The sequence below is a fragment of the Planococcus citri genome, chromosome 5 (genome assembly GCF_950023065.1).
Source record: "Planococcus citri chromosome 5, ihPlaCitr1.1, whole genome shotgun sequence".
Taxonomy (NCBI): domain Eukaryota; kingdom Metazoa; phylum Arthropoda; class Insecta; order Hemiptera; family Pseudococcidae; genus Planococcus; species Planococcus citri.
Genome location: NC_088681.1, coordinates 13163715 through 13185594, shown reverse-complemented (window position 1 = coordinate 13185594; position 21880 = coordinate 13163715). Strand labels below are relative to the sequence as shown.

The 21880-nt window shown below is 32.9% G+C and overlaps 1 protein-coding gene across 2 annotated transcripts in view; it reads left to right on the top strand.

Annotated features, from left to right (window-relative positions):
• LOC135849373 (tolloid-like protein 2) overlaps positions 1 to 16123 on the top strand; it is a 104895-nt gene extending 88772 nt beyond the window's left edge. For both annotated transcript variants that reach the window (XM_065369764.1, XM_065369765.1), the window contains 9 exons: positions 1840 to 2048; positions 2846 to 3083; positions 3171 to 3364; positions 3458 to 3686; positions 6502 to 6722; positions 6831 to 7013; positions 7113 to 7242; positions 7350 to 7534; positions 7641 to 16123. In XM_065369764.1, coding sequence (XP_065225836.1) covers positions 1840 to 2048; positions 2846 to 3083; positions 3171 to 3364; positions 3458 to 3686; positions 6502 to 6722; positions 6831 to 7013; positions 7113 to 7242; positions 7350 to 7534; positions 7641 to 7861 — 1810 coding nt within the window. In that variant the 3' untranslated portion in view covers positions 7862 to 16123. The remainder of the gene's footprint in view (positions 1 to 1839; positions 2049 to 2845; positions 3084 to 3170; positions 3365 to 3457; positions 3687 to 6501; positions 6723 to 6830; positions 7014 to 7112; positions 7243 to 7349; positions 7535 to 7640) is intronic.
• Positions 16124 to 21880: the final 5757 nt, after the last annotated feature.

Below are 21880 nucleotides of genomic sequence, written 5' to 3'. Positions count from 1 at the left end.
CAAAAACCAATTTTGTGATTGATAATTGGTTGCTGAAATTTATCATTTTCTCCTCGAAAAGTCTGAAACTGGTTTTATTTCCATTCTAAACTGGTTTAGAAAAATAAGTAGATTGGTTTTCATTCAAACATGTTTAAAACCAGTTTAGTGACTCACAATATTTATGAATTGGTTGCTTTCTACCCGTATATATGTGAAACCGGGTTTTATAATTATTGATAAAACCCATTTAGGATCCCGTAATAATTAATATTCATTGATGGAAAATTTCATGTCCAGATTTTTTTAGAACCAATTTTGTGATTGATAATTGGTTACTGAAACTATCATTTTCTCCTCAAAAGTCTGAAACTTGTTTTATTTCTATTCTAAACTGGTTTCTCAACAATATGTTGTACGCTAAATTTTTGAATAAAAATTGTGATAGAGAAATATTAAAAATTGATTTTTACTTCACAACATTACAAACCAGTTTTTAGATTTGAACCCGTCTCAAAATTGAAAACTGGTTTCTGATCATTTCTTGAAACTGAATAAATGCTGAAACCAGTTTCAACCAACATTTTGCTGGAAAATAAATAAATCTGTTTTCATTCAAACATGTTTGAAACCGGTTTAGTAGTGACTCACAATATTTATAAATTGGCCACTTTCCACCCACATATTTCTGAAACCGGTTTTGTAATTGATAAAACCAGTTTAGGATCTCATAATAATTATCAATCATTGATTGATCGCAAATTTTGGGGCTAAATTTTTTAAACACCAACTTTGTAACTCCTCATACGTTTGAAACCAGTTTTATGGAACTGGTTCCTCAACAATATGTCATATGCCATGGACAAATTTTTGAACAAAAATGGTAATATAGAAGTATTTAAAATTTATCATGCTTTTACAGCATTACAAACTGGTTTCTTGATTTGAAACCGGTTCATCATAATACCTAACGGAATCATTATTCCAAGATATGTTCCATTGTTCCAAAAAATTATGTTAGGTCACTACGAATTGCTACTTTTTTTGTTCTTATGTTTTGAAACCGGTTTCATTGTCAATCAACTGGTTGTTTATCATTTCCATTTTTAAAAAATGAAACTGCGAAAACAGTAATTCTCAAACTTTGTTTGAAGGAGATGCCTATTGGTATGATTTTTTGTTCATTCAGTTTCAAACCGGTTTGTGATTTTAACCTGAGAAAAACCTCGTGAAACCGGTTTCGCCATCGACTACTGGTTGTTAAAATTTCTTATATTTGTTCCTATACTTCTCAAGCTGGTTTTTCAGTTTTTGTTTTTGGATTCATCATAACTAGTATTTCATTGGACTTACGAAAATGAAAAAAAAAATTGAGATTGAGAAGCTCCAGAGGTATATTATTTTGAACCAGTTCCGAAGTTTGCATCTTTTTGGACAATATTTCTGGAAAAAATTGAGATTTTGAAAAAATTTCGAAAAAGAGGTTGTATGTATTGTAGATTTTTGAAAGCTGTATTTTTTTAATCTTCACATTCTTGAATCCAATTTGATGATTTTAAACCGGTTTCTGTGGTACGAAACCGGTTTTTACGGCTTGAAAACAATTTTTATGGTTCGAAATCTGTTGTCAGTAGTTTCTAGAAATTTCAGAATCCTACAAAGTGATTCATTAAAAATTACTTGCCATGAAAAACTGAACAGCTTTCGCTTTGAAGCTCTTGAAACAGGTTTTCTGGTTCACAAACAGTTTCTTCAGTAACAACAAACTATGCTACTGAATATTTGTACACCTATCTAACTTTTTTCTATATATTTTTTCGAAAATTGATCTAATCTCGATGTACATTTTTTTCATTCCAGTTGCCCATTCGATTACGTTACCGTTTATGATGGTGGTGATAATGAATCTGCTGTGATCGGTACATATTGTGGTCAGCATAGAAATTTAATCATATACTCGAGCACGGAAAATTTATTCGTTACGTTCGACGCCATTCAGAGGACCGCCAACACGCAGAATCGAGGATTCAAAGGAATTTTTGAATTCAGCGAAAGTTTTGTTAAATTAGGTACGTGTATATGTAGCAGTATGCGAATTCAATTCAATAACATTATAACTAAGTAGGTATTTTATTTAATTTTACGTTAATGCTGTACCTAGATGTAGGTACCTACTTTATAGTATAAACTAGATAGATATCTGCTACAACATTGCAGCAGTAGAGGTAGGTATTAAACCACATACTAGACTCTTTTTAGAGCATATTTATGTACCCCATCTCATTCCAATTCGACAAAGACACCATGCTATAGAGGTGAACGTTTAATTTTGTGGTCGAGAATGGAATTACGAAAATACACCCTCGTGTATGTACATTGCAGAGGCCTACTACATATAAGCCCAAGTTCACTCGTAAAACCGATGTTTATTACATTTTATCCTCTTCGGTATATGGTCGACTGACCATCGGGAATCGGGATTGAGATAAAGGGGGCGTGGTGGTTGAATTGCATATACGTGCATTCGCAGGGCATGGTTGAGATATTTTAATTATGGAATTTTCAAATTTATAGTGCTGATTTTTTAACAGTATGCGAAGTTGTGCACTGGTTTTGTGTGTAAAGTTTTGGAATGAGGAAGGTGAAATTGTTGACTTTTTCAGTTTTTTTCATTCTGAATAAATTTTAGGTAAAAAGTTACTTCATTTCTCACATTCTAGAAATTTGTTTTCAAATATGTAATTATGTTTAAAAAAAATCAGAATTCAAGGGGGGGGGGGTGTGCTTGATTTTTAATTATATATTTTAAAAAACTATTTAGATTAAAACATTAATTTAATTCGTGTGTTTATTTTTTAATTTACAGATTTTATTGGTAAAAATGGCGGCGAACATATTTTAGGAACAGAATGTGATCAAAAAATACTGAGTAAAAAAGAAAGCAACGGACAAGTGTTTAGTCCAAATTACCCATTTCCTTATATACCGAAAACAGTTTGTCGATATTTTATTTACGGTATGCAAGATGTACAGAACTTGGAAAGGGTTCGAGTAGATTTCGAAATGTTCGATATACCCAAAGGAGATAAAACCGAAAAAGACGAGTACGTTGTTAACTACATCAGTAATACTTAATTCAAATCAGAAACAAAGCTGCGTAAATGATGACCGATTTTTTTTTTAAATTGCAGATGCGGAGATCGTTACCTCAAAATTTACCTAAAAGGACAAGAGCAAACGGACGCTTACGATAAATACGATTACGAGATGTGTGGCGAAAATCAACCAAAGACTATGATCTCAGAAGGACCTAGATTAGTTATGATATTTGCCAGCGGTGACTCACAAGGCAGAGGATTCAAGGCTAAATATAAATTTGAAACTGGTACGATGATTCGAATGATTCGACTGCAGGAAGAGCAACGTTTACTGAAATTTTCAATATCTCTATATTCTTTTTTTTTTTTGTCTGTCTCAGAATACCTAATACCTGGAACGCCAGCTCCTGATGGAAGTTGTATGTACACGTACAAAAGCACTAGTCAAAAGAAAGGCGAATTTAATTCACCGAGGTATCCTGGAAACTACCCGAGCAATACCACTTGCATGTATTATTTCTATCCTACTCAAAATGAACAAGTTGCCTTGATTTTTGATACGTTCAAAGTTCGAGCAGATAATGCGAATGCGACTGTGGCGCAATTTGGGTAAGAGTTTCCATCGTGTTGATGCGATTTTTTATCGAATTATTTGGAAAATGATAATTTGTGCTTTAATTTTCGAAAAAGTCTCGCTTTTTTCGAAGTTTTTGAAACAGACATTTTTTTTGACAAAATTGTTAGGAAGACTGATTTTTGTCAAGAATGCCAAAAAGTATAAATTTCTTCTTAAATTGTAAAAAGAAGTCACCTTTGTGACTAAATTGTCAAAAAGGTCCTGTTTTGATCAAAATGCAAATTAAAGTCCTAATTTTTGCTAAAATTGCCACGAAATTCCTCCTTTCTTGCATAAACATGTAACGTTAAAATTATTAGCAAAATACTATGTTTTGCCTTGATCCCCCCCTCCAAAATTCAATGTTATTCCAAAAGTGCCCAAAAAGTCTATTTTTCATCAAAATTTCCGAAAAATGTCTTGTTCTTTGTCGAAATTGTAAAAAAAAAAAATGTTCTAACTAATTTTTGTCAAAATAGAGGAAAATTTCAATTTTTAATAAAAAAAAAGTATTCCTGTTTGTTGTAAAAATTTTTGAAAAGTTACAATTTTTAGCAAAATTGCCAAAAAGTACCATTATATGCCAAAATTGTGAAAAAGTTTCAATTTCTGTCAAAATTGTCGAACCTCCCCCTCCCCCTTTTTATAATAACCAAATGAAAGTTCCGTTTTTTGCCTAAATTAAAAAAAGTCCAATGATTTACCAAAATTGCTAAGAAACGTAAGTATGGTATGCTTTTTGTGAAGTGCTGAAAAAAGTCTCAATTTCTGTCAAAATTGTCAAAAAGTACAAATTTTATCATAAATTGACAAAAAATCCCGAATCATCCAAAATTGCTGCATAAAAACACTTTTTTTTGGCCAAAATTTCAAAAAAAAAATCTTGTTTTTTTGCTCAAACTTTTTCCAAAAAGGATTTTTTTTCCACAAAAGTTGTCAAAAAGTTCTTACTTTTGCCAAAATTGTCAACAGGTGTCATTTCATACCAAAATATGGCCAAAAATTACAATTTTTGTAGAACCAAAATTGTCTTAAAATCTTGATTTTTACCACAATGGTAAAAAATTTTTACTTTACTTTGTAATAATTGTCGAAAAGGTCAAATTTATATAAAACTGCTAAAAATAAAGGTCCTATTTTTTTCAACATTTCCAAAAACATGCAGTTTTTTATCCAAGTTTTCGAAAAAAATTTCCAAAGATTTTAAAAATTTTCAAAAAAAACTCCTGATTGGATTTTTAATGTCTAAAAAGTCCTGATTTTCTATCTATTTTTCCTCAAAAAATTTCCACAGATTGTAAAAATTGCAAAACAAATTATTTATTTTTTACCAAAATCGGAAATATTTTCAATTTTTGTCAAAAAAGGTATTATTTTGTATCAAAGTTGTCAAAAAATTGCTATTTTTATCAAAATTGACAGAAGTCCCAAATTTTATCAAAAGTTGTGGAATAGTCCGAATTTATCCAAAATTGCTGCATGAAAACTTTTTTTTTTGGGCCAAAATTTCCAAAAAAAATCTTGTTTTTTTGCTCAAATTTTTCCATAAAATTTCCAAAAAATCTCAGTTGCAAAAATAAAATTGTTTTTTTTTTTTTTTCACAAAAGTTGTCAAAAAGTTCTTACTTTTGCCGAAATTGTCAAAAGGTGTCATTTCATGCCAAGATATGGCCAAAAATTCCAATTTTTTTAAAACCAAAATTGTCTTAAAATCTTGATTTTTAACGCAATGGTAAAAAATTTTTACTTTATTTTGTAGTAATTGTCGAAAAGGTCAAATTTATATAAAACTGCTAAAAAATAAAGGTCCTGGTTTTTTTCAAAATTTCCAAAAACATGCAGTTTTTTGTCTAAATTTCCCAAAAAAGTTTCCACACATTAAAAAATTCTCAAAAAAAACTCCAGATTGAATTTTTAAAAAATAAGTCCGAGTTTATTCTGCCAAAGATGTCAAAAAGTTTCCATTTTTGGTCAAAAATTGTCAAAAAATTTTATTTTATGCCAAAACATTTTTTTTTTTTGAAAAATTGTCGTAAAGTGTTGATTTTTGTTAAAGTGGTAAAAAGGTCTCACTTTTTGTCGTTATTTTCAAAAGGTCCTGATTTACCCGAAACTGATGAAATAAGTCTTGTTTTTTTTCTGACATTGCCAATAAAAAGTGTTGTTTTTAGCCTAAATTTTTCCAAGAAATTCCCAAAGTTTGTCAAAATTTCAAATAAAATTAATAACTTTTAGTAAAAATTGAAAATAATTTCATTTTTTTTCAAAAAATAAATATTTTGATTTTATGCCCAAATTCCCTAATTATATGGTCTTTTTTTGTGCCAAAATCGTCAAAAAATCTTATTTTTTGTCGTAATTGTCAAAAAATATTTTTGCCTAAAAAGATACCAGTTTTTTTCCAATCAATCCTTATAATTTTTATTTACCTACTTTTTTTATTTTTTCTAGTTCTCTTTGAAAACAGAAAAATTTTGGCCCCAAAAAATGCTAGCTTGTGACCCTTTCCCCCTCCCACTATTTGAGTGCAGTTGAAGTTTAAAATTTGAAAGGGATCTGGAAAATTGGAAATCTGAAAAACCGGATCAAGTGAGGGAAAATTAGTGCCTCAAATTAGTATAGACACCCTGAAGAACAAACTAGAGCATTTTCTCAGCTTAAAAGCTTGATTGTTCTCGTATCACTGATTCGAATAATTTTATCGATGAATTGATCAGATATTCGAGTTCAGTGACCTCTGAAAACAATCATGTATCTTTCGCGATGGATTCAAATATGAAATTCTCACATATTGATTTCTGTTTATAGCGACGAACTGTGCCAAGAAGACTACGTCGAGATATACAACATGTACAAAGACGGTTCGGAAATCAGAATTGGTAGATTTTGCGGTCTGACGTCACCCGGACCCATAGAATCGTACAGAGGAGCCACCGGAATGAAAGTATTACTTCAGACAGACGCGAACAACGTTTTCAGCGGTTTCAAAGCGAGATATTCGTTCGAAACTGTCAAATCCATCTTCGGAGGTGATTCAAAAAATTTATTTCAATTTCATCGTAAATTTGAGGAAATAGGTACCTACATACCTATTTGTTATTTGCATACTGACGATGGAATTTTAAAAATGTATTCAGATTGCGGAAGTAATATCAGTCACGCCGAAGATGGTATCCTGCAAAGCACCAATTATCCTATTAAATACGAAGTACCTACAATGGGACAAGCACTCAAGACTTGTAACTGGTTTATTACGGTTAAACCAGGCCATCAAATATTGCTCAATTTTGGTTCGTTTATTTTAGAAGGAAATCCAGCCGGTATGTGGAGCTTTTCCAAAAGCTTAATCGAGTGAAAATGTGTAGGTACATTTCCATTGAATTATGATTTTGAGTTGTTGCGTGTTTGAATTATTGTAGGCAGAGGATGTCCTGCAGCTGTAGTGAGATTGTGGTTAGATATACAAGCTCCTCCGATAGAATTGTGCGGAGAAAAAGCACCCAATGATACCATGCTGTACATGTCTGTGTCCAATCAAGCCAGGATAAGGTAATGTTTTCACTGTTCTAAAGCCAGAGGCAGCTTCATGCCTATCTTCTGTCCAAAAGGATCGTAAGGTTCTAGAATAACGAATACTACCTTTCAATTTCTTACAGTTTCGTTGTCGGAGATAAATCAGTCGGTGCTGAAGGATTTCGTTTATCGTGGACCGAAGTTTCTGTATCGTCGAGTGTCTGCAACGAGTTCAAATGCGAAAAATCCAGCTACTGTATACCAGGAAAGCTACGCTGCAATAATATATCAAATTGCGGTGAAAATGATCTCTCGGATGAACAGAATTGTACGTAGATCGAATCAATTTACATCCCAATATGTACCTTGGACTAGAATACCTACCTATGCAATATCAAACTCCAAACTAACGATTACCATCCCTTTTAATATAGGTATCGTAATCGAAACGACTGACTGGATGGTAATGACAGTAACCGGAGCTGCAATCGGAGGCGCTGTGCTGTTACTTTTGCTCTGCCTGATGTGCCAAAGAAGAGAACATCAGCGTCGTCACCGGCACATGTTACCAGGCGGATCGGTGCACTCGTATTCCGGACATCAGCACGTATGCGACGAACTAGGTCAACGATTCGCCAGCGTCGACAGTGTTTAGTAATTAGCGCCATTGCCGTGAGCGAGCGGCAATGCCCCGAGATAATTACATCTACGAAAATGAAATTTTTTTAACTAACACGTTCACTTTTTCGAAGAAGTGAGCTTCATCGGCTTGATAGTTGCGCTATATGTTTTAGCAATACAAAAGGGCTAATCATTTCACACGACTGATTAAACTTAATCGGTATAATTTCGTAATATTACCTTAACGGATAAATAAGCGTGAACGTTTAACAATAAATGCCAAATTTGATCTCTGTATACAATTTATATACGAAAAAAAAAAACGACGACGTTGCGTTTTAATATTAAAAAAAAAAACTCTTCGGTTTGTTAAACAATTTTTTTTTCTTTTGTTATTAAATGGACGTGATAATATAAGTAAGAGAATCGTGTTAAAGCGTTGGATAGTTCCTTTTTAAATCTAATCAAATATCTCGACGATATTTTTAAATTATTTTTTTACACCCGAATGCCATCGCATTTTTAAGATATTTTCGCGTAGATCTCTTGATTTTATTTTTGAGTTTGTTTTACTTTTGTTTTGTTATCCGCTGTGTAGTTGAAACTGTTTTTGTTTTAATTTTGATTTTTGAAATGTTGTGTTGAAGTTTTTAGCTTAATGAGTATTAATAATTAACGAATTACCTGAATAATTACGTAGTTCAGAGATAAATCAGTGTTGTTATCTAATCACGTTGATTAATCAAGTAATTAATCGCGTTCGAAATTTATTTTTAATTAAATTAAAATTTAAAAAAATTTTATCGCAGAAAAAAAACAAAAAAACCTGTTTTTTCGTTGGCAATTTTCATTTGGCCGAAATGGCAACACTGATTTTCAGTTTACACACAATCAGGGATCCACCATTTTATGTTTCTGTTTGTGTTTCGTTTTCCATTTTCAACCTCGTCTTTTCGCGTGTATTTTATTAATTGTAAATACGTTACTCGTGTTTAATTACGAAACGATTATTACAAAACGCTCATTTAATGTTTTTTATACATTTTGAAAATTACTCGATAAGTAATGTTCATCTTTGTTGCTGTTTTTATGCGATAGAACAATAACCACCGCGCTGTACCAGTGACCGGTCTCTACCCTTTTGTGTTTAGACGACTGATTCTGACTCATCATGATCGTCTATAATGGAAAATCTGTGTGCTTGTGTTTAATCGTTTCTTCTTTATAATTTGGAGAAATTTATACCTATGTACTTTTTTTTGTTTTGTTATTATTGTGTAATTGGCCCTCGCCTCGTTTAATCGCTGCTCGAAGACCGAATTCCGCGCGTCGTAGAAGTAGACCTTTTTTATGTAATATTCGGAACCACCATATAAAGAAAATATGTACTTCGAAGCACAAGTGCCAAGTGCGAATTAACGTATAAGTGTTCTTTAAATTTCAATTCTCTCTTATGTACTTTGTTTTATTATTACCTAAATAATCTTGTTAAGTAATTAACTATTGTGTGTAGTGATACGAATGCTACTCTAAAATCGTTCGTTTCATTGTTCGCGGATTTTTATGAAAATTTCGTGTCTATGAAGAGTTGAAGTGTACCTGATTCCGATCTAGTCGAATATTTACCTAAATTGTTATTATTTGTACGTAATCAGTGGCGTATTACTACCGAAGAGTATATCTGTATATTGTTCCTTAAACAATGGACTGAAGCAAAGCACCAGGTAAGATTGTGATATGAAATTATCTATCTTTGTTAACGATTGAAAGGAGTTGTATGTTTATGTGTGTATTCGTGTGTTGAAACACAATCGAAACGATGAGTATTTTGGTATCGTTCTTGATCACGATCTTGATCGCGAATTCTTCTGAAATTAATCAGGTTATGAAGCTCATCTGATAACGATATCGTTTCGTAATCGTAGTAATTTGTTGATATTCCTTGGTATCTATTCCTCAACTGAATCGTAATCGAGTTATGGTACTTATTTTTAGTTCACGAACCAAGTGACAGAAAGTGATCTAGAAACCGAAGTTACTGGTTTTTTGAAGAAGGAGGAGGGCAAGAAAAGTTAATTGGAAGATGTTTGATCAAATTTTTGGACAACTAAACCGACGAAGTTGATCATTTGGCAGTAATTGAATCGTCAAGTTGTGTGAGTTGGTAGAGATGTTGTTCGGTGATCAAAAGCAAAATGAAGATGGGTTTTGGTTTATTGGTTTTCGATGAAAAAGAACTATAGTTTGGGTTCTGGTTCTGAAACGTTCTGGTTTCAGTAGGTATAGTTAATTTTGGTTAATTTAATTTGGGTTTGGTTGTGATTTTATCATTTTTTGAAATTGTGTTTATTAAACGTCTGCACTTCTGCAGGATTTTTAAAATTTTGATTCGTTATCAATGGAGCTGGGAGAGCAGAATTTCATTTTCCTTCTTTTGTTTTTTGTTTTCATAACGAGAGGTTTCAACTTTCAACTTTGGGCTGAAGTCGAGTAGGAGAACGTTTGAAAAATTAGTGAACCAGTCTAGAACCAACAAATCACTACCTACAGGGTGCCCAGAAATATCATGAACCCCTAACAAAGTTTTCTTTTAAATATTTCGGTTGGTCACTATGAATGATAATAATGATAGCACATGATTGGTTGTTAGACTGAGATGATAACATTTCACCAATCATATGCATCTATTTCACGTTGCCAACCTATATTTTTAATGAAAAACTAAACTTTCTTTGGGGTTCACGATATTTCTGGGCACCCTGTATACCTAATCAATTACCTGTACAGGGTGCCCAGAAATATTGTGAACCCCTAAACAAATTTTCTGCTAAATGTTTCGGTTGATCATACTGAATGATAATAGTGATAGCACATGATTGGTTGTTAGACTAAGGTGATAATGATAACATTGCACCAATCATATGCATCTATTTCACGTTGCCAACCTTTATTTTTAATAAAACACTTTCTTTGGGGTTCACAATATTTCTGGACACCCTGTATTAGTAAAAATCAAAATCAAAAACAAAAAACTTGGAAGAAATTGTTTTTCGTTATGGTTTTGGTTTCCGGTTTTGATTCTTACATTTTTACTGGTTCAAGTTTTGGTTTTGGTTAATTGGTGGTTTTGGTGATATGGTGGATTTTTATTTAGTAATATTTTTGGTTTTGGTTACTGTTGATTGTTCCAATTATAACGTGCTGATTTTTTTTGGTCAAAAGTGGTCTTGTGACCTGTCAAAATAGGTTAAAATTGAGCACTGATTTCAAAAATGACAATCGTTCTATGTTTGGTTTCTGTTTTGGTTGCTGGTAGGTAGAGGTACTATTCAAATTACAATTTCACAACTTTTTCCATTGCCAAAAAGTGGTCATGTGACCTATCAAAATGGATTAAAATTTCGCCCTGAGCTCAAAAATGACGGTATTTTCGTTCCTACCCCCTCCCCTTCTGCTCTTGGCACCCTCAGAATAGTCGGAATGGATTTTTGTTCAGTTTAGTTGTGTGACCTGTTGAAATGAGTTTAAATTTCGTACTAACTTCGAAAATTATGATCATTTTATTGCAGCCGGACCCCCCCTACCATCACGATTGGACCTCTCAGAAATTAGAATCCATTTTCCTTTTAGTTTGATTATGATGGTTTATCAAATATCAAAATGTGTTGAAATTTCGCAATGGGTTTGATAAATTATTTATCATTCGATGATAATTTCGTTCCAACCTCTCCCTCTCCACTCTTTGGCCCCTCAGAATCAGTTATTATTATAATTATTTTTTTTTGGTTTGATGATGTGACTTATCAAAATGTGTTCGAATTTCGTACCGAATTCAAAAATGATGATCATTTGGTTCCACTTCAATCCCTCGCCTCCTTGTTGGACCCCTCAGTGTCCATTTTTTTCCGTTTGATCCTGTAATCTGAAATCTCTCACCGAGTTTTTAGGACCCCTCTTCCTGGATAATCTTGTGGCCTTTCAAAATATGTTGATCTTTCGCACTGAATTTGACACTGACGACTATTTCATTCTAAACCCCCCCCCCCACTCTTGGCCCCTCACAGAATCATTTTTCTTCAAATTTGATTGTATTATTGTGACCTATCAAAATGGGTTAAAATTTCACGCTGAATTCCGAAATGGTAGTCATTTCGTTCGTTTCAACTTCCTCCCCCCTTTCCTTATGCTTGGACCCTGGAGAAACCACTTTTTCTAGTTTGGCTCTCCACCCATTCTTGGACCCTTCAGAATAATTTTTTTCAATTTTATCGTGTAACCTATCAAAATGGGTTAAAATTTTGCACTAACTGAATTCAAAAATGACCATCATTTTGTTCCAACCCCCCCTCCTTCCACCATTCTTGGGCCCCTCAGAAGCAGTTTTTTAAAAAAAATTAGTGTGATGGTGTGACTTATTAAAATGTGATCAAATTTTGCACCGAATTCGAAAATGACGATCATTTGGTTCTACTTCAAACCCTCCCCTCTCTGTTGGACCTCACAGTATTCATTTTTTCTAGTTTGATCGTGTATCTACCTAGAGGGGTGATTTTTCACTGATTTCAATTTTCAGGTCCCCTCAGAATTATTCTTCCTGGATGTAATCTGGTGGCCTATCAAAATATGTTGATCTTTCGCACTGAATTTGAAACTGACGACTGTTTCGTTCTACCCCCCCCCCCTCCACCCACGCTTGGCCCCTCACAGAATAAACTTTCTTTCAATGTGATTGTGTTGTTGAGACCTATCAAAATGGGTTGAAATTTCACGCTGAATTCCAAAATGGTAGTCATTTCGTTCGTTTCAACTTCCTCCCCCCTTCCCCTATGCTTGGACACTGGAGAAACCACTTTTTCTAGTTCGGCTCTCCGTCCATTCTTGGACCCTTCAGAATAATTTTTTTCAATTTTATCGTGTGACCTATTAAAATGGGTTGAAATTTTGCACTGAATTCAAAAATGACCATAGTTTTGTTCCAATCCCCTCCCGCCGCCCGCTGTTGGGCTTCCCAGAATATTTTTTTTTCAACTTGATCGTGTGACCTATCAAAATGAATTGAAATTTTGCACTGAATTCGAAAATGACATCCATTTCGTTCTAATTTCCTTCCTCTCTGTTCTTGGACCCCTCTGAATCAGTTTTATTTTAATTACATTTGGGAATTGAAAGAGGGGTTCAATTTTTGAAATCAGCTCGAAATTTCGAGTTGATTAAACTGTGTGGTTGGAGTGTTCGATCTTTGATGTAAGGGTAGGAGGATGTGGAGGTGGTTGGAACGAAATGATCGCCATTTTCGAATTCTCGTTCAACTCATTTTGAGTAACCATTTGATCAGAAAGGAATAAAATCTGTTCCGAGGGGGGCGAGGGAGAGAGTTCAGATAAAATGATCGTCATTTTTGAATTCGACGTAAAATTTTGAGCTATTTTGATATGTTACGCGATCAAACTGAAAGAATATGGCTTCTGAGAGAGGTACGCAAGTGTGTGAAGGGGGAGGGTGAAATTGAACGATCGTTATTTTCGAATTCAGCGCGAATTTTGACCCATTTTAGTGGGTCGCAGGACCAGTTTTTGAAAAAAGTCGCGAAGTTGAAATTTGAATAATGAACCCATGTTTACTCAGCTTGAAATTTCAATCACAGCCCAGTCTGCCGACTTCGTTTTGATCAATTGTGTGAATTTTGTTGTCCAAAGATTTGGCCCAGCAGAATATATAGCGAAAGAAAAAGGAATTGGGACTTCGAGAGCTAAAAAATAATCTCAAGTGCCAAAAAATGGCCTTTGAAATGTCGACTTAAAGTTGTTATTGTGCAAACACAAAGTTGAAAAAAAATTGAATTTCGTATCAAGGAATGGTGCTTTATCGAACCCTTTGGCAGTCTTTCTCTCTACTTATACCTAGGTCAAGAAATAACCCCCTCTTTGACTTCCCCTTCTCGCTGTGTGCAGGGTTGAATAATTTTTTCCAATTCTTGTGCATCCTAAACTAGCCCAAATCTCCCCTCCCCTCACCCTTCCACCTCAAAAACAGTAAATGAACACTTTCTCACTTGGTCTGTGAACTACTCGTATTATAGTTTTCATCAGTTGTATCACGCTGTCTCAGTTGGTGCAAAAAAAAAAATAAACTTGAGCTCTGAATTATCAGTTGAAAATATTATCTTGTTAAATAATTTTAAAACGAATCATTTGCTGCTCAATTCACGAGGTTTTTCCTGCAAACTTGATCAAATTTTTATCGAATTTCACTCTCATCGAATAAAATATGGCCACAAAGGGTGAGTTTTCAGCCATCTGATTGGTTAATTATTTTTCATGACTCATGAGTAATAACTCAGAGCTCAAGTTGAATCGCACCGATTCTAATTAGCATCCTTGGCGGAGTGATTTTTTTCTCGCTTTTCCAAAATAGTTGTGTACATTTTTAATCGTTAGTTTGACCAAGTTTTATATTTAATTACGTCGATAAATTAGACTAGATAAAATTTAAATTAAACCAAAATAAATTATGCCCTGGCTATAGGTTCCCTTTTTCGATTCGGTGTAATTGATGATCGATTTTCTGAATCAAGTTGTACCCCAATGAGATATTAAGCATGGAAAATCGTTTAAATTGAAAAAAATTCTGATTTAAAAAAATCATCAACACCTTTCGATTATCGATTATCCAATCGAAAGAAAACCTTTGACAGGGAGAAACTTTAACCAATTACCTTTTAAAAAAATGTATACTTTAAGTTACTTAGATGATCTCATACTCTCTCCCCTTTTCAAAAAAAAAAAAAATGCAAATTAAATTTACGAAATCGATTGATAAAATTTTACAATTTAAATACCATCCCATCTGCATCAGTATGGGATTAAAAATTGATCGTTTTTTGAAAAAACAAAACGAATATGAATAAATTCGATTACCTATGTACCTTAATTTTAGGTTATTAATTTCTCACGTGAACAATCAGGGTTTTCCGAATTTAATCATCTGTGCGATTTAAATACGCGAATTTTCATTTGATAACTTTTTTTCGGTTTTTTAATTTCTCGTTTTTTTCCCTTTTGTTAGGTACATTGATTTTGTATTTTTTTAAATAAGCTATTACGTACTTTTTATGCGGGTAATTCGCGTAATTACCCGTGCTGTATGGTAAGCGTTGTGTATAAAGAAATTTGTCAGCTCGTTCACGTCAAAATACTTATAGCAATTTATACTATACAGCTTTTGTATAAATGAAGATTTTTTTTTAGTCACACAGCATCTTATAAATACATAATAACGCATATAATTTTTAATTTAAAAAAAAAAACAACGTCGAATTCTATAACTATTTATATTCAGAAGACTGGCGACATTTTATGTGTTAAATTCTGCCGTTTAAATTACCTATACTAAGTAGAATTTTACGTACTTAATAATTGATCATTTTCTCAACGTCCATTATTATGCCGAATCGTGAAAAATTCAAACCAGTTAAATTTTACCATTTTAGCGCGTACTTATTCTTGTAAAATTTTATTTTTTCGTTTTTTTTTTGGTTTTTGTTCTCCTTTATTATTTACTTATAAATAATATTTATTTTAATACAGTGATGAAATTTTATATTATTATTTACTTTTTTTTTTTAGTATTAATTATTTATAATGGTTTTTACGTTAAGGTAAATTTTTTTTACAAAGGGGAAAAGAATCACTTGTTTTAGTCTAGCTCGATTGAACGAAGAAAAAAAAATGAAAATATTATTTAGGCAGTGCAAAAAAATTTCTAAGTTAATTCAGTTTTTATTTGAAGCGGATTTGATTCGTTTTTTTATTTTTGATTTTTCATTTTGGCTTAGCTGTGTTTTTTTTTTGTTTGTGTTTAGAAAAATTTGAAGAACGAATCTGCGTATATAAAATGTATGTAAATTCTCTCAGCAACATTAAACTCGACTCGTTTCTTAGTAGAATTTTAAGCAATTTTTTTCTTCTCTCCGAGAGAGATGACGTATTTATGGTAGTGTTTTCCCTTTTCGTGCCCACGATGACGACGACGACGTACGATTCGTATAACCTGATGGCGAATTTAAGATATTTTTTTTTAGGCTAAAAAACTTACGTACTTATTTGAAAATTTATTGACGATCGATGTGTTTTTACCTATACATACGTTAAGTTATGTAACAGCAGCGTCACCCAGTACATTTCTATTTTATATAGTGAATCAATATTTTATAAATTTACCGATATCAATAATTTGATATACAAAGGTTTTACGTTTTGTTAATGTTTATACAGTAAATATAGTGTTGCATGTTGTAGTTTTTTATTTCATTTTATATGTCGATTCGTGCGAAGTTTTCAGATTTTTTGGGGCTTGGGTAATTGTTGTCAACGAAAAGTCTGCAACTTTGGTTGAAATGCCAGAGATGGTTTTTTTCGTAAGCAATATCGGTTCTGATTTTACTTTAATTTTGCTGGTCATTGACCTCCCCCCCCCCCTTAATTAAAATTTTCCCCGAATAGCAGCAAGTGGAAGTCATTTTTATATGATGTTGCGAATCGACGAGGAGGAGGTCGAATAAAAGAAAGCTGAATATGTAATTTTGTAAATTGTTGCTCGAAATTTTCTCACAAATATAACCCTCCTCCTCCGCCCTTCACCATTTCAATAAAAAATTAATCATGCTACGAAAGTGACAAATTTCATACCTCGCAATTTTGGTGCTTTTCCTAGAGCTTTTAGTTTTTGTTAAAAATCCAGTTTTTTGAAGGGGGTGGGGTGGAAACTGGGAAGAATTCAAAAGGTTTCAAAACTATAACAACTAATCCTAGTCTCACCTTCGAATTTCAGCTCAAAATATATGAAACATCTTTCTAAAATTTTAAATCGAGTTTACCTAATTTAATGACTTTATATGTTTGATTGTTTGTTTACAGAAAATACCTTCCGTCAAGATTCTGCCGATGAATTTGTAATGGTGTGTAGCAGTACAGGTAACATTATCAAAATTCAATCAATTGTGGTGATGGATCAAGGGATATTGATTGATATAGAAACTTCAATCTCTTATTATATTTTGTTGCGTGATATTGTAAGAAAATGAGTTTAATGAGTTGTTAGCTCAGCTGATCACACAAATGCATTTCATTAAAACCTATTTCTAAAATTTCTCGCTGCTCCTCGTTGAAGTTGTAACTTGCATTTCATTGAAAGAAATGTACAATTTTTGAAAAAGAGAAGATGTGATTGTACATATGTACTCGTACTTATTACTGAGAACTGCTATATATTTTCATACTTACGAGTACATATGACGATAGATCTAATGGAATAATCTTACTTGTTTTTTTTTTGAAATTATTATCGAATGATTTTTCGTTAGAACTGATTTATAAAATCATCTCCTATACCCTGCAATCTTTCATACCTACCAAATAAAGAAGTCAAAATGGATTCGAAAGTTTTCTTCAAACTTAAAAGTTTGATAAAATTCAAGATTGAAAACCGGTTGAATTTGAATTTGAGGCGATTGTGGTGGTTTTTAGGTCCTTTGAAAATAAGTGGTTCCGGGTTCTGGTAACCAAAAAATGTTCAAATATGGTTCTAAAATGTTTTTTTTTTCTGGTTCCAAAAGGTAACTTTCAGGTTATGGTGGTTGTTCCCTCTATTTCGCTTTTGGTGTTCCGCTGGTGGCCCCACCAATCAAAAAATGATCCCAGTTCAAAATTATAGCAAAAGTTTTTCTTTTTAGTGTGCGTAGCACACTATTAGTTTCGGTCTGAAAGTGGAAAAATTCTTTGGAACGAATGTTCTCTTAGATGGATGGGCCGATTTTTTAAAAATTTTTGTAGGTAGATGTAGTCTAACGTGAGGCATGGAACGCCGTAATTATAATTGCAATTACTCAATTAGCTTCTTGAGTAATTGCAATTAATTACGAAAATTTGTACCAAAAAAAGAATAAAAAGGGGAAAAGGGCCATATCAAAAGGAAAGCCGACAAAAGCAAAGCCGACGTCAGTTAAATTTCGAAATTTATGTAACACCACAGGGGTTCTATATCTTTTCTCTTGTTCAATTTTCGAATTTATTTTTCAAAATTGAACAAAGGAAAAGACTTTATCAAAAGTGAAGCCGAACCCTTGCCTAGTTTTTCGTTCAGTCTGCATAAAAAACTTCATTCTTATTTCAGTCTGGTTAATAAATAAATAAAAAAATAAATAAATTTCAAAGGCAAAGGAACCAGAAAGAAACGATTCCTGAAAATGGTTTTGATGGTTCTTCTTATTGAAATCTTGTTCTGGTTCTTGTGGAGAAATTGGAACTGAAACAGGGCGTCTACACAGGTAGTGTAGTGACTGTAGTGAAAAGGTAGTGATTTTGAAAATTGGTAGTAAAAGTAATGGAAAAGTAGTGATTTTCAGCAACTTTGCTTGAAAGGCAGTGAAAAATGAAAAAATAATGAATAACCTTGACAATAACCTGTTAAAGGTTATATTTCTCACACTTGAAAAATATAAAAATAAATACTAAAAATGAAATAAAAAATCCTGTTTTTCATATTTTTGAAAAAATTCTATTCTCAAAACAGTTGAATTGAATGATTGATAACACTGGTTTTATGAGATAGGTAGTAGGTACATATGAGAAATTGTAACTAAGTATGTATTTTGGTTTCATAATCCTTGAATTGATTTCTAATTATTGATGTCAAAGTATACTCCAATGTGAAAAATTACAAAGTCCAAACCAAAAAATAAAAATAAAAATGATTTTTTTGCCCGTGGGGGGGGGGGGGTTAAACCTATTTTGGAAGTTGGTGATTTCTTTTGAAATTTTGAATGGTAGTGTAAAAGTAGTGAAAAGGTAGTGCTTTTCGGTCAACAATTCCCATAGACACCCTGTAAAACTGAAACTGAAAAATGAACCAAAAAAATGCAAAATTAATTTTCGGGAGTTTATTTTTTCCAAAATGTTACTTTGATGAGGAAAATGTTGAATTAAACTGAAACTGAAACTAATAGCTGAAAGTCCAAAAGGCGAAAAATGAAACTGAAATGCAAAAATTTTGCAACCATCACTGCTTGTGGAATTCAAGATTTTTCTTTTTCTAAATTTTCAAATGGTTCTAGCGGTTTGGGTTGGGATTACTGTTATTGTTTGACTTTCAACTTCAGCATTCAGCCCACCCCCTCAAAAAAGGGTGGTGGTAATTCTAAACAGGTTTCAACTCTGATAAAATTGAAGAATTTAGAATTAGAATAGGAACAATTTGGGAGTGGAGAACTCTTCTCATCAATTCATCTTCATTATGCTGAAATTCAAGACCCAATGCAAACCAAGGCTGGACTGGAGTCAGGCTTGTAGAACTGGTCAGGTTTTATGCTTGCTCAAAAATCAAGATTTTTGTTTAGATCTTTCAAATGGTCTGGTTGGGCCATTCTGTTTAATTTTTTTGTCTTTGTAAGTCAGTCTGGTCTGGTCTTGACCAGAAATTCTCATCCTGGTCATGGGTCAGCACAGCAGAGCTTGCAAACCGGATAGATATCACTCTTGGTTTTGCTTTTTGAAAAAGTAAAGGTTTTGGTTTAGGTTTTTAAATAAGTATATCGCTCTTCACTTCCAGTTTTGGTTAAGGGTTTGATTTCAAAAGAATTGGTTTGGGTTTCGGTTTTGGTGTCAGTTTTTTCCTTTTTTCTCCATTTTTTAAGCTTCCTTCATAGTGGCGATAAGCTGGCAATAGAAAATTTCTACAGAAAATCGTGGAATTTTTTCAAACTCAATTTTAAGCACTTTTGAACCTCTAAACTTGTAAAATAATAACATTTCTTATAAATTCTGATGATTATTCACTTTAATAAAACGTTTTCAATCTTCATCTCATTCATCGCTTTTCTATGGAAAAGTTAAAAAATTTTGACTTTTCCATAGAAAATTGATAAAATTCCACAGCCAGTATAAATGCTTCCATTTGAATGTACACATTTGTCTCTTCTGTAGAAAAATTTCACGGCCACTATAAAGGAAGCTTTAGAGGGAAAAAGGCAGAGCTGTGGGACCGAAAAATTCCCGAAACTGGAACCAATTAAATCCCTATTCAAATCCAATCCCAAAACCAAAACCGTGATTTTTCTTGATCCCAAACCCGGAAAAAATCCTGGAACCGATATATATAATTTTGAACCCGAAACAATACCGAAACTGGAACCAATTAAATCCCGATTCAAATCCAATCTCAAAACCAAAACCGTGATTTTTCTTGATCCCAAACCTGGAAAAATCCTGGAACCGATATAATTTTGTACCTGAAATAATCCCAAAACCGAAACGATTTTGTTTCAGTTTCGGGATTTCAATTTTTGCCTTTTTTCTGCGATTTCATTTTGATAAATAAATTGTCATTTTACATCAGTTATTGTCAATCATTCAGGTTATAATAAAAATTACGCAACAAATTAAGCAAAATGTGCATTTAAAACGTTAAACTAATTACACCATTAGATTTTTCATTTTTCACGTCAAAACCTCCCATTTTTTAGACCCTTTCATGGGTACATTGGTCAATGTGGGCTTGAAATTGGTTAAAATGAAAATCCCAAAACTGAAACCGATTCAACCCAGAACCGAAACAGTTTTTTCAATCCCAAAATAAATCCTGAAACCAAAATAAAAATTAAGAAGAGCGAATCCCGAAACGAATTCAATCCCCAAAATGAGAAAATTTCAATCCCGAAATCGTTTCTGTCCCACAGCTCTGGAAAAAGGCCAAGAAAGTGATCACTTTTTCAAAAACTTCGTGTGTGTGATTAGAAAGTGGCACTTTAGCAGTGCCAAATTTGTCAACTTTTTCAGTTTTCATCTCTATCATCAGTGTTTTTACTTCATTTTTTACCAAAAATGCAGTATTAATTAGGCTAATCACCTGAAAAATTCTAAAACCAATTCAGTTTTCAATCAGTTACGCTCTTGGGTTAGGTTTTGAATTTTAGAAGTAACTAATGCTCCCGGTTTTGGTCTTTGTTTCAGTTTTGAGCAATTTTAATTGATTCTTGGGGGTTTTGGTTTCAGTTTTGGCTTTGGTTTGCAAGCCCTGCAGCCCATTTCATGTCCAAAAAACAGTCTTCATTTTTCAGAAAGAAAAAAAAAATTCTAACACATTAGATGAGTTGAGAGTTGAAAAATGGGATTTTTGATTTCAGAATATTAAAATATTTGTAAAATGTCAAAAGAAATAGGAACTTGAGAGAGGTGCACCGCGCTAGTGTCGCCTTGTTTCTGATTGGCTGATGAAAGGTCCCCGAATAAACATTGGAATGTATTGTTGTGAAAACTGAAAATTGAAGGAAAATTGTTGAAAATTGCTGATAACAACGGGACCTTTCGTTAGTTCCGGTGTTTTTTACTACAATTTCCTAGAGCGCGACAGTTGTCTTGTCAAATGTCAAATCCCTATTGAATCATAATGGAAATTTGAAATTTCATCGAAATAGGCATCTAAATTGGCGTTAAAAATTGAATTTGATGTTACTGTGGTCCAAACTGCGTTCATTGGTCTGATTTTTTAGAAAAGTCTTTACTCTTTGGTGTAGGTCTGTTACCTGTTACTGTTACTGGTATTTTTTCTGAGGGCGAAGAGGAGAGGATAGGGCTGTAAGGTAATTTATGTTGGTAAATTACGGCGGTATTTTACCAAACGTTTATTACCGTATTTTATCATACTTAATTTACCAAGAAGCCAAATTAACACTTTTTTTTTAGTTTTTTTCCATCTTTCTCTCATACATTTCCAAATTTCCATGGAAGTTTATGATTTGAAAGTTACCAAAAATTTTCCCCATAAATTTCCAAAAAATGTCCATGGAAAATTTTCTATACTATTAATCTTTAATAACACCTAATAAAACAGATGAAAATTTACTTCAGAGGCAGGTCGGCAGGTCAGAAGTTCAGAACTTCAAAGTCAAACTACAAAAAAAAACTCTTCATATCCAAATTAGTAAAATACCATAAATACCGTAAAATACCGTATTTTACCAGCGAATAAATTACAGTAATTTAACAGCTCTGGGAGAGGA